The sequence below is a fragment of the Lonchura striata genome, chromosome 6 (genome assembly GCF_046129695.1).
Source record: "Lonchura striata isolate bLonStr1 chromosome 6, bLonStr1.mat, whole genome shotgun sequence".
In the NCBI taxonomy this organism is placed as follows: domain Eukaryota; kingdom Metazoa; phylum Chordata; class Aves; order Passeriformes; family Estrildidae; genus Lonchura; species Lonchura striata.
In genome coordinates, this window is record NC_134608.1 from 2,120,407 (window position 1) to 2,134,026 (window position 13,620).

The window sequence follows — 13,620 nt, forward strand, 5'->3', positions numbered from 1 at the left end:
GACACCCGGCTTTTCAAACCCAGACAGAGGTAAGAACTAACAAACATCCGAGTCCTAAAAAGAAATACCATCTCACCATTTAGTCCTGACCCTGGCAAAAAGAAGCAAAGACTCCACAGTGCCCCATGTGAAAATCATGTTGAGAAGCTTCCCCAAAAAGCAAAACCTTGCAGGGAGCAGCTGGAGCTGTGCATGGATCGCCAAGGCAGTTCTAGGAACCGTGACTAATGGGGGAAAATTGAAGGGAATGCAGATTTTTGGGCTAGAAAAGGACTGACATAGAAATGATAACAACCTTCATGCACATAAAAGATAGCAGAGAAGTGGGGAGAAGGGATAATCTGTTTCCAGTTTTACAACAGGACAATTAGCAATGGGCTTAAATTGCCTTAAGCTACACTTCCTGGACAGATGAAAAGGTTTTTTCCTAACTGGAGTAATATCAGGGATGGGAATCTGGGATGTTTAAAATTTCCAACAATTTTTTCGTTGAAATTTCCAACAAATGAAAAAAAAAATAAGAAAACACTCAACAAAACCCACCAGGAGTGACTTGGAATGATGCTGCCTGTAGTAAAGGCAGCCAGCAAAGATGATCTTGTGATTTGCTATTTATAAATGAAGAATTCGTGCAAGAAATGGAGGTTACTTACAGAGAAAGGGGGGGGACAGGATTTGGAAGAGAAAGAAGAAAGAAGACAGGGAGCTGATAGAGAAGTAGCAAACAGATGGAAAGAAGAGAAGTTATCCATGAGAAAAGTTTGGCTAAAATACGGAGGAAATGATTCTGAAAGATGAGACAGACAGATAGGAGAGAAGATGTATAGTTGCTCAAAGATTACAAGAATGAATACAAAATAAACTAATTCAGAGTTTCCAGGCAGCTGGAGTATTAATCTTGGCAAAAGACACTGGAATAGGGCAAAAATTAAATATCCTTGGATAGCAGGAAAAAAACAGACAGAATTTGTAGAAAATACATCATTGAGAGGGAGACAACAAGATAAAAAGAATTAGACCAAAGGTGACAAAATATCCATACAAAAAAAAAAAAAAAAAAAAATCTGGTTTAGCAGTCAGGCATTTGATGGTGAATAACAGGGAATTGGGAAAATTGGGTTTTGCCTGCTCACGTGTTGGCAGTTTTGGGATGTGTGGCACACCAGGCAGGAACATCCATCGAGGGAATGCTGCAAAGTCTGAGACTGAGCAGGCACTGAGCCTCTGCAGCCTCCTCTGCTGTGGGGTTTTACCTCTGCAGAGAGGGACACAGCCCCACAGTGGAATATTCTCCTTGGACAGCACAAGAGGCTGCTTGTCCCCAGCTGCCAGGACCCAACCCCTGTCGTGGGGGTGGGATCTGAGCCCATCCCAGCAGCTGAGCAAGGTAAGGGCTGGTAAATTCATGATAAATCCAAATTTAAATGGAAGATCACGGAGGAAATTGGTGGCACATCAACAACTGTGAGTTATTCTACTTGCAGAGCTCACCTGTGTGAGAGGATGGGAGAGCTGGGAATGTTCCCCTGGAGAGGAGAAGCTCCAGGGAGAGCTCAGAGCCCCTTGGAGAGCTGGAGAGGGACTGGGGACAAGGATGGAGGGACAGGACCCAGGGCATGGCTCCCACTGCCAGAGGGCAGGGATGGGTGGGAGATTGGGAACTGGGAATTCCTGGCTGGGCTGGAATTCCCAGAGCAGCTGTGGCTGCCCCTGGATCCCTGGCAGTGCCCAAGGCCAGGTTGGACAGGGCTTGGAGCAGCCTGGGACAGTGGAAGGTGTCCCAGCCATGGCAGGGGTGGCACTGGATGATCTTTAGGTCCCTTCCAACCCAAACCATTCCATGACTCTGTGATTCTATGCAGAGCTGGAATGTAGAGAGATCCTGCCATGTGTTCCTGGATGAAGAGCAGCTGTACCCTGGACCCTGCAGCACGGGAAGGCTCTGCTGGCTCCTGTGCCCACCACACAGCACTGCTGGGCCTTTGGGCATTCCTGATCCTGATGGTTTTTAGTCAAGTTTATTCCTATTATAATATAAATATATTATTATATTTTCACATGCTCCACTGCTTTGAGTGGTCCCATCCTGCAAGAAGACCCCAGGTCACTTGTCACAACAACCCCTGGGAAGAGCTGTGACTTCTTGCATGAGAAACTGCTGGGTTTTGTTTTAAATTGGTTTATTCTGCATCACTTCTAAGCTCACCACGGAGCTGGTGCTGTGTGGGAGCTGGAGCAGAGGGAGGAGAGAAGTGGTGGCATTCAGAGACAGCCCAGTGTCACCAGAGGGTGGGACAGAGGCACATTTGAAGAGACCAGACCTTCAAGGTGCAGTACTCTTGTCCAATCCCTCACATTCCCCACCACGCTGATGGACATGGAGATGTGACTCCCAAACCTCTCCAGGCAGCTTGACCTGGATTGTTAATACTGCAATGAAGATGTGGGATTTTTAATACTATAATTAACATTTGTAAGTTAAAAATTAGATGACATTTAACAACAGGATTGGAGGGACACTTGTAAGGGACACTGAAGGACGAAGAGCAGGGTCACACCACTGCAGCCATTCCTCAAACATTTCTTATTTCAACAACCTGATTTCCCAAACAAGGAGAGGAATCCCTATGGGAATGACAGCTATCTGCCCCAGTCCACAAACTCCCCAGCCAGGCAACATCCACAGCTCCTCTCCAGCACCCCTGGAGCCCCTTCAGGCCCTGAAGGGGCTCGGGGCTCTCTGTGGAGCTTCTCCTCTCCAGGGGAACATTCCCAGCTCTCCCAGCCTCTCACACAGGTGAGCTCTGTGCTGACTTCCCAACATCCCTGTGCTCCAACAGATCCCAGTCACTCACTCCAAACCACTCTCCTGAACCTCAGGAAGGTTCTGGCTGTGCTGATGAAAGGGATGGCTTTCCCAAAATGCAGGATCTTTGATCCTGTTTTATCCATATCTTCTATAGAAGTTTTTTTTATATGCTGTTTTATCCAGCCTGCTTTTCACAGGACTCATGGAAACCTGCAGTCCAACAGAAAGAATTTCAATTCCCCAAACTTGAAACTCAAGAAACTTGATTCCAAGCAGGGAACAGCTATTTGGAAACAGTGATGTTTCCACCAGCAGATTTTCCTGCTGGGCATGGAGCTGCCAACTGCTAACCACTGATGGTCCTCATTATCTCTCTGCTGATACAAAATATTTCTGATGGTGATGTGCTACCACAAGTCCCACAGCGAGGAGCACACCCGAGTTTGGAGTGAGTGCTCCAACACCAGAACAATTTACCTGTGGATTTTCTCTTCTGCCCTGCCTGGGTCCTTTCAATGAGCAGCCTCTCAACATAGAATTGGTAATTAAACATATATAATTGTTATTGCCCAGAGAAGCTGTGGCTGTCCCAGCCCTGGAGTGTCCAAGGCCAGGTTGGACAGGGCTTGGAGCAGCCTGGGATGGTGGAAGGTGTCCCTGCCCAGGACAGGGGTGGGTTGGATGATCCTTAAAGTCCCTTCCAACCCCAACCATTCAGGGATTCTGAGATTCCTCTCTCTTAGCAGTTTCTTCTCCTCTCTCCTTGCCTTACTTCCCCACTGTTGTACAGCTCAGTCTTTGATCTTCACTCTCCCTTTTCCCTGTTGCTATTTTTCTTGATGTATTTTGCCAAATGATGTGTTCTCCTAATTCACCCCAAGTGTCACACTCTGCATTACTTTCCAAGTCAAATGTGGGACTTTGCAGCTTCTTCCCTACTTGTAGCACTTCCTTCCCCCACTACAATCCCTTCTGTCAACTTTCCCCATCCCAAAAACTGTTTTAAGTGAAAACTTGCACTACCTGGGGCCTGCTCTGGATCCACACTTTTCTTAAGAAGGACAGCAAATTATAAATTCATTATAAGGATGCAAAATAAAATCTGACCCCATTTCAACAAGGTGAATATAATTAAAACTCTGGGTACTGTGGATTCCAAGTCCACACTGCCTCTGCTTTTCTCTGTGTGGGGTTGAGCAGCTTTGAGGCTGTGGCAGCACCACGTGGGACATGGAATGGCACACACAGGCCATGTCCAGCCTTTAATGGCTCTGGAACTCCTGGAACCTCAGGAATTCAGCCCCAGACACGATCCCAAACCCAACCAGGCTGCACGGCACGAGGCACGGAAGGTGTGTGTGGTAATGAGAAGTTATTTTCATATTTCTTCAAAGCCAGGTGCTGCCAACAATGGTTCAAGCCCAGCAGGCTTAGTTCAAATCAGCCTCAGGCTGGTTCTTCTCCATAGCTCATGTCACCTTTGGGGAATTCATTGTATGGGAAGTGAGGCTGCCTTACCTGAGTCCCCAAGGGCCCTGGGCTGACAGGGCAGCTCTGCTGTGCTGCTCTCGTGGTCCAGAGGGGCCAGACCCCCTTGTGCCCCTGACTCAGCCCCGTGGCTCTTCTCCTGTGTGGAAAATCCCCTTCCTGAGCTGGCTGAACCATGGGATTGCACACACACCTCATGAAGCAGAGCTGGCTTGGAATGCACCGAGCACATCTCACACCTCTGCACAACTCTGCCTCCTACAGATCCCTGTCCAGTTTTACAGCCAACTTGAAACAGGTAACTGCCCATTTCTGGGATCTCAAATGGAAAATGCAATCGTTGGAGCAAAAAAACCCCCAAAAACCCAGCAGTGAGATTCTTCTGTAAACTTGCAGAAGGTTCTGAACACGACAGAGGGCATTTATCATGACAGCAGTATTTAAAACAGAGATTAGCATATTTAAAAATACTTTTTATGATATTCTCCCAGGGAGAAAGTTCCGTGGCTGAAAACTCCACTGGCAAATAGTTCCCTCTTTGTATTGAGTCCCCTCTAGATTCATCTGCTAAACCCATAGAAGGAAGAGGCTTTAGTGTTTCAGACAGTTTTGGCTGCTGTGCTGCTGAGTACAGTTGGATTAGTTTCTGAAATAGAATTGGCTCTCAAATTATTTGAAGCATTTGTACTCAGGGAATGCTGGGAAATGTCATTAGCGTGCTATAATACTTTTGCCTAATGCTCTCCAAAGTCCATGCCAAAAAAGAAAAAAACCAGAAAAGGGAAAAAAACTATTTTGACTCCAAGTGACTGTGGGAGCAGACCTAGAGAACTGCCCCAAATTCAAATAAATTACTGACAGCAACCTTCAAAGCTGAGTTTGTTTTCTTTGTCTGGAGAAGAGACAAAGGTAGGAGCTGATGAAATAAAATAAATACATACCCATGCTGGGATCTGTTTCCAGCTCATTTTGGGTACTCACTCACTACCTGCAGGAGATGAGGAAGGAACAGGAACAAACCAGGACTCACCCCTGCCATGCCAACAGTATCCTGAATCTCCTCAAATCCTGCTATTTTTCTGAGTGCAGTTCCTTCAGCTTTTATTCAACACATTCCCCACCTCCTCTGGAGCACTCTCTGCTTCAGAGTCTTTTGCTCCCAATTCCCCTGTCTATGGATTAATCAAGCATTGAGTTTGGAGCTCTTATTTTTCCATCAGCTAATTAATTGCCATAGATGAGCCTCCTCCTCCTCCTCTCCAGAAGATGCAGTATATAACTCCCAAGCCTATTTCTTCACTCTCTAATTTAGGAAATTTATTATTAATTACTAATATATAATATACAATATAGAATAGAAGAGAATAGAATAGAATAGAATAGAATAGAATAGAAAGTTATCATTAATTATTAATTTATCATTAATTATTACTTTTATTCCAGCTGTACACTACTTGTGCTGATGTTTGGAGGGGCTGCCCTTCCCAGGAAACCACGACAGGGAATTCCAATGGTTCCTGACTTGGTCCAGGAATTGCAGTGTCCTGCAATTTACAGTCTTCAAAAACTACTCAAAACCCCTAAAATTAGTCAGAAAATTGAAGTGTGTAGCAGCCAATTAATAATTTCTTTAAAAATCTGAGTATTTCAAACATGAGAACTGGAAAAGGAGAAAGTAAGTAAATAAATGCTGTGAATCCTCCTTGAAAACCAAGCACCCAACAAGATCCCTGCCAGGAGGCTGTGGGTGTACATGAGATGGATGGAGATCAGGTTGGCAACATTTAAAAGAAGATGGATTAAAAAACCAAACCAAAACAAACCAGAAAAAATATCTTCCCTGTGGTGATCAGACCAATATAATTAAACACAAGACATGGTCATCAGTGCTAATTAAAACTGGGGCCAGAGTCTTGCATTTATCACTGTAGGGCTTAAGAAGCAGTGGACAAGGAAAGGCAGAACCCAGCTCCTCCCTCAGTTCTATCAACAGAGGATTCAGCCCCTGCTTCACTTCAGCTTCCAAAACAGTTCTTCAAATTCAGAATAAAACCAGATACACTTCATTTGGATTAGCTGCAGTGACACAGTGCTGGAGGAAGCTTCTCACCAAGGTAGCACTGGGTTGTTATTGTCCCTCTTCTGTCACGACAGCGTCGCTCTGCTGCGGAGAGTGGTTGGCTCTCCACAGCCCCACTGCCCCAAATTCTGGCCATAGAAGCTCACACGGGGTTTGAGGGATTGTCCCTGTGGCCCCACTGCCTAATTAACCTTATCACTAGAGCCCACCTAATAAACCTGCCAAGGGGGCTGAGCAGTCACAGTCACCCAAAGGCAGAGGTTTTCACTTCTCCCCTGAGTCTCCCCATGCTTTTTCTACCTTTAGCCTTCAAACTCATTTCTTTTTCTGCACAGAACCAACCAGAAATAAAAATTAACCCTCCCCTCAGGCCCTTCAGCCCCAGATGGTCTTTAAGTTCTCTTCCAATTCAAATAATTCTGGGATTTTGTGACCCTTCCAGCATAAACCATTCCAGGATTCCATGATTTCCACTCAGGACACAATTTCAGATTTCAACTCTCTTTGCAGGATTCAGATTAAACTCCAACTCAGCACATCCCCTGGGCAGCAAGGGAGATCCCCTGGGTCTCCTGCTTTTAGGAGGAGTGGCAGAAACTCTGTGGGGAAGTGACAGTAGGAGCCACCCCCCTGAAAGAAAAGATGACATTCAAACACAGGCTCTGGCTTTCCCAGTGCACCTTTGGTGGGAGTTGGCATCACTGCCTGATCCCTTCCCCCTTTCAACTCCCACAGCCCACCAGCTCCTCACTGGCTCAGAGCTCACAATTTACCATCTGTCCCTAATCTCCTCTTTGTACTAATAACACGTTGTAATTGCAACATCTCTTCAGGCAGCAATTGATCGGGCAGATAAGAACAAACAAGGAAATAGTGAGCATGACACAGCCAAGAGCAGTGGTACATCCTGCAGGGCTTCCTGTCATCTAACCACTGAAACTACAAAAAAAAATAAAAAACAACCCTAAACACTTCTTTTGTCTAGAACTTCACAGTGGGTGAAAATAAACACATGGAAAAAATGAAAATATGATTCAAAAATACAGGAAAGAATGTAAAACTTACCAGGCTCTAACTTGATTATTTTTACAGCAGCCAGTTCTCCTGTATGAAGATTTCTAGCCTGAAACAAGAGTTAAGATATATTTAGATATAGTTAAGATATATTTAATCATAATTCAAGCACATCACAGTCTTACAGATTGTGCAAAAATATGATGTTGTCTGATACAAATACAATGCAAAGCTGAGACCAATGTGGGTGAGGATAATTTGGGTTTGGAATTAGCACAGCACCAGCCTGGCTGGAACTGTGAAGTGCTCCTGACAGTTCTTTTCCAGACTTTAAAACATCAACCAGGAAACCACAGAATCACTGAGGCTGGAAAAGCCCTCCAAGGTCATCCCACCTGTGACTGTCACCCAGCCCAGAGCACTGAGAGCCACATCCAGAATTCCCTGACACCTCCAGGGATGGGGACTCCAAACCTCCCTGGGCAGCCACTTCCAACCCCTGACCACCCTTTAGAGGAAGAAATTCCTCCTCATGTCCAACCTGAACCTGGAAATGAGAGTTCACCCCTCTCAAATTCCATTTTTAAGGGAAGCAGCAGGGGCTCACCCTTCTCATGGTGCTAAACCTCAGTGTGCACCAAAAGTGGAACTGAGAGGGGCAGGAGAGGCACCGCGAAGGCACCAGGGATGAGTCACAGCTCCCTGCAACAACTTCACTCTGCAAACTCCTTCCTTGGTCCCACAATCCTCCCCCTCAGAAGAAGAAGCAGCTCCAATTAAGCCTCTACAGAGTTGTCCTCTCTGGATATGCTCCAAATTTCAGCTGAGAATTCAGTGCTGAAAGAAGATGTTACAGGAACCTCAGATATAGAAAGTTTTAAGAGGGGATTTTGTGAACACTTTCTAGCAACTAAATCACTCAGGCACCATCACCAGGGCTGAACTATTATTCAGAACACACAACCTGATTTAATTAGGCTGAGCATCCAAGAGTTACGGGAGTTTAATTCCAATTATTCCATTCTTACCCTAACAAATATGCAGAGTCTTCTGAACAGCTGAAATCTAGTGAAGAGGTCAATTACAGAAAATTGGGGGAAAACTGGCTTCAAGTTAAATCAATGTGGACTTAAGATGAGGATGTAAAGGAAATTTGACTCTGTGAAGAAAGTAATTACAGAACACTCTTCTCCTGTGCATGGACAAGAAGTCTTAAAAACAGGAACATCAAGAGCCTGAAGAATTAATCCCTCTGTTTTATCAATACTTAGTCAAGCTTCAAAATAGGGAAAGGCTTTCCAGCCAGGAAAAAAACCCAACCCAACCCAACCCAACCCAACCCAACCAAACCAAACCCAATGATTGGCCTTTCAAAGTCCTGCAGGGCTAAGACATGAGATGGGTTTCAAAATGCAGGTCAAGGACACAAATATGACCCAACTTATCTCAAGAGAACCTGAACAACTCTACGAGGGACCCAAATATCTGCAGACCAAATCACTCAGAGTCATCTGCAAACCACAAAGGAAACATTCACCACTTCTGAAAGCACCTTCCCACCGAGGTGTTTGTTTAGACCACAGCAAAATCTCTGGTGTCCTTCAAAATCCAGAAGGGGCAGGTGGATCCCAGTGGGATAATGGATTAGGATAAAGGATTAGACCTGCTCTGGTCTTGTCAGACCAATGTGAAACAGGGATGTTCCCAGCATCTCAGTGAAGGCAGGGATGCTCCACTATCCACACTTTTATCCAGGAGCAGCTCAGCTCTTCAGATGAAGTCGCCTGCACCTTTTCCAGAGTATCAGCTTCACTCCTGGAGTACCAAAAGGATCGTATTCCTCACAAATATTCCTTTTCCACACAAGCAGTAACTGCCACTGTCATGCTGAAGCCTGAAGGAATGGATGGAGTCTGCCAAAGGTCTGCTTGGCTGGGATCTGAGGGTTGAGGCTGGGGAACTCTGCAGTTCCTGGCTCCCAGCTCTCACACATGACACAATTCCACTAAATCGTGTCCTGCTGCTTTCCAGTATCACCATTAAGCTCATATATAATCTATAGCTTGGACATGGACTATTTTGGGTTTCAACCATCAAACTTTGCCTGCTGGCACACAAAAATCCCCACTGGGTTGATATTTATGACCTAAACCTATCAAGTTGTCTGTGTTTTCTGGTCCCACAGCTTTCCTCTTTCTCAGACACATTCTTGAGTTGATGACACCAAGACCACACGTGATCACTAACTCCTGTCGTGCCAGAACCAAAGGCAAAATCCCAAGTATTCTCTGATCCTCAAAATCCCTGTGTGGATGCTCCCAGACAAGGAATGGTTTTAGATCTCCAGTTTAGACACTGGCAATGTGAGCACACAGCAAATCACCCAAAAATGCTTCCCAAGGGACGTCACCCAAATGTCACCAGAGGCTTTGTTCCCTGCTCTTGGCTTGCAGCAGCTTTGCACAGGGACACACAGCTCCACCTTCCCTCTGCCACCTGTCAGCTGAACACTCCATCAATAATGAATTACTGCTCTCATTAAAAATGCAACAAGGCGAGGGCTAAAAACTGGTTCTCCTTGTACACACCTAGATATGAAAAGTGTCACATCAGGATTCCTCAGATCACTTTGGGATGTGTTAATTAAATAAATCCTCATTTCCCACGAGTCACTGCAGTTTGCATCATTCTCTTTTTTTTTTTTTAAAGAACTGTGCAGTTACCAAGGAAGTCAAAGACAGGAAGGCACCACATCAACGTCACTGGCTTTGTGAATCAAACCTGAAATTTGACTAGAAATAGTATTTGACAAAAATATAAGTCTCTAATGTGAAAAAATAATTAATGATCTATCAGTCTGTCTTACTGATATAATTCTGCACTGCAGAGAGGGAACTACAGACTAAGAAATTACAGTTCTTCGACTCATGTTATTTATATTTCCTGAGCCCAACAGCAAAATATCTGCCTCCTCCTCATGCCTTGAAATCTCCTCCATATTTTAAGTCTCAATTTAAAATCAGCTGAAATCAGCCAGAGGCCAGGGAAGCTGTTACTCCATTCCAAGTAATCCAGACCTATTCAGTATCTTGTGAGCTATTATTGACAAAGAAAATAATCATTTATATGCATTCATTCCATAAAGATGACATATATATAATGAACTTCAATGGTATCTTTTGAATTCTAATATTTCACTTTTAAGGAATATAGAACTTGTTGGATGTCTTTATTGTTTTAATTCTTCTGGCCTTGATCCCTTCAATATATAAGAAAGCCTCCTAAGAATTCATTTGACACTAAAGGCTGAAACTCAGTGTTGGTGTCCACATCTCCATCAGCAACATGGTCCAGTTCCACAGGACAGAAGCAGATCCCAAATTCCCAGGACATTTGCTGTAAGACTTTCTCCAAGAGGAAGACAGGGCTTTTGCCCTTTATTAGTATTGATCCTAATTTTATTTCAAACATGAAGTTCATATTCCTTATAGAATGAAAACTAAAACTAATTCCTTTGCAGAAGGATTGCAAAGCTCCAACATGAGCCACACAAGAATGGGATCAGAACAAGGATGTACTTGAATGAGGTGAACCACAGCCAAATTTTAATTTGCTCAATGTCATTCACAGAGTTTATTTACTGAGAAAGAAGAGTTTGGCAGCGGCCTTTTGGTCACCTCTTCAACTGTCCCACATCCTGACAGAGGATGAGTGACAGCATCCCACTGAGCACAGCTCTTCCAGAATATTTTAGCAGCTGAATACTAACACTGCAGAGCATCACATGGAATCTGTGTTCAAAATAAAACAAAACACAAAGTACAAACACAAGTACTCTTTTTTTTTTTTTTTTTTTGGCTATCCCATTGCATTGCTGTAGTGACTGAGCACATCCCACCCCACCAACGTGACTGTTAGTAGGTCTATTTTGGGGAGCTGGGAGGGTTTTGTAGTATTACACACAAAAAAATCATTGGGTTTTCCCACTGAGATCTGACTTTCCTCCCAAACAGCTGCTGTGGCACAATGGAACCCGAGGTGAGGCTCATGGCAACCCCTGTGTGCGATGTTCCCACTGCACACCCAAACACCACACCTGAGAAAACACTCAGGGGAGGACATTTTCTCTAGCCAATGACCAGAAATAACACTGAGAACTGGTTTCAGAACCAGTTATGCACTCTGCACTGTGTTTTATTTGTTTTCAAGAGTGCAAGCCAAACAGCTCCAGCCCAGGGGGTCCACAGTGCTGAGCCACGTGAGATGGGCAAAAATGGGGGAATTTTGGACATTTGAGTCTGTGCTCAGTGTCCTCTTCCTAACCACAGAAGAAGAGAAAGGGAAGATTCATGCAGCAACAGCCCTCTGACAGGCTCCAAATTAGTATTTTCAATTTCCATGGTGAAATCCTCTCCTCTCCCCACGGTCACTGTCTCATCTCCAGCCTTGGATCAAGAGCCCCATTTAGAGAGGAGCTGTTTGTTGGAGCATGTCTTCATTTAATTGAATCATGATTGCAGCTCCTGTGGCAGCCCTCCCATCCCTCCCCAGCTTATTCAGCCCTTGCCAAGCTTCACTCACCACTGACCACGAGGTTCTGCTGCCTCAAGAGCTGCCTGCTTGTCCCCAGTCACTGATTATTATCCCTTCCAAAGGTAGCTGACCTCCTGCCCTGGCAGTGAAACACAAGCTGCTCTGCTTTCCAGTTTCTGACCTCTTACACTTTGTAACTCCTAACCTGCTCTGTGTGGTTTGGAAATTCCCATTATGCTGTGTTTCCCTTTCCGTGTCTCACAGCATCATCAAACAGAGCCTTGAGTTCACCTTCCTGCACCTCTGAATTCACATCTACCCTGTCAAGAGCTCTCACCCAGCTGAAGTGACCCAAAGAAATGTCTCCCATTTTATGGGATGCCCTAAAACCATGAAAACAGGAAATTTTTGGTGGATGGTGATTTGCTGGACTCTAACAGAATTTGAATTATGTCCTAATGCAGAAGTTTAAATAAATATTCATAGTGTTTATTACAATTAATTATACAATTCTGCTTACACTCGTGATTTACATACATCTGACAGATTTTTAAAAATGCTTTAAAATCTAGAGCTGGAAAAAAACAAGTATCAGCAACATACTATTAATGACTGTAAAGGTGTCTGCTCTTCTCAAACACAATCTCTTCACCAGATCAGTTTAACACCTCGAGTTGAGGATGAGGATTCTTAAAATGTCAGCTGAAAGCAGAAAACAACTCAAAAAGCCCAAATTAACAGCAACAAGAGTTAATCTGCACTGTGCGAGCTTAAAGTTGCCTTCCTTCACAAGAGCACACTGCAGTTTTCTGCAGAAAGTACTTTTGTAAAAGAAACCAAACACTCTGAAAGCTCTAAAAAACCAAAAGTCCTTGAAAATCTGCAGGTTAACCCAAGCAGAGGGGCCAGAGCCAAGCCAGATCTGCTCAGAGCAGATCCAAACTTTGGTGTCAGGATGGTGTCAGGGGGAACAACCACTTGCTCTGGCTCCAGCCCAAAATAGCAGCTCCCACTACTGTTTCCCAGTTTTGGAGTGGGTAGAGTGTGTTGGTTCCTCTCCTGAGACCAGCACACCTCAAAGCATCCTCAGAAGACACCCAGGAATGGGTTCAACCCAGGCATTCTACACCCTAGATGGTGCCTGAACCCAGCCCACACAGCTGCAGTTCCTGTTTGGGGGTTTAACCCTTCTTTTATGTAAAACAAAATAAGCAATATCAAGTCAAAATTCCCCACAGCCCCATGCTAAGAAACCCCATCTTACATTCTTTTTAGGTTAAGTCCATCCTGCTTGGTGCTGATGGTGTTTCTGTAACAGATACTGAACATATTCATTCACCTCTGAAGGCCTGTGCATGGATTAAAAATGTAAAAGGAACAAAGGAGGAAAGCTTAAAAAAAAACCCAAAATTGGACAACTTCTGGCAAATGTTAATGCCAATCTTCCTGGACAGGCTGATTTGTGCCAGACAGAAACAACTGCCACAGAATCACAAAATCCCAGAATGGTTTGAGTTGGAAGGGACCCTAAAAATTGTTCAGCTCCAACCCCTGCCATGGCAGGGACATCTTCCACCATCTGCTCCAAGCCCCATCCAGCCTGGCCCTGGACACTTCCAGGGATCCAGGGTAGCCACAGCTGCTCTGGGAGAGCTGTTCCAGAGCCTCAGAGGCAACAAATCCTTCCCAAAATCCC

At 44.7% G+C, this 13,620-nt stretch overlaps 1 protein-coding gene across 2 annotated transcripts in view; it reads right to left on the reverse strand.

Annotated features, from left to right (window-relative positions):
• MAP4K5 (mitogen-activated protein kinase kinase kinase kinase 5) overlaps positions 1-13,620 on the reverse strand; it is a 60,138-nt gene that overhangs the window by 32,941 nt on the left and 13,577 nt on the right. For both annotated transcript variants that reach the window (XM_021536073.3, XM_077783873.1), the window contains exon 2: positions 7,443-7,500. In XM_021536073.3, the coding sequence (XP_021391748.2) occupies positions 7,443-7,500 (58 nt within the window). The remainder of the gene's footprint in view (positions 1-7,442; positions 7,501-13,620) is intronic.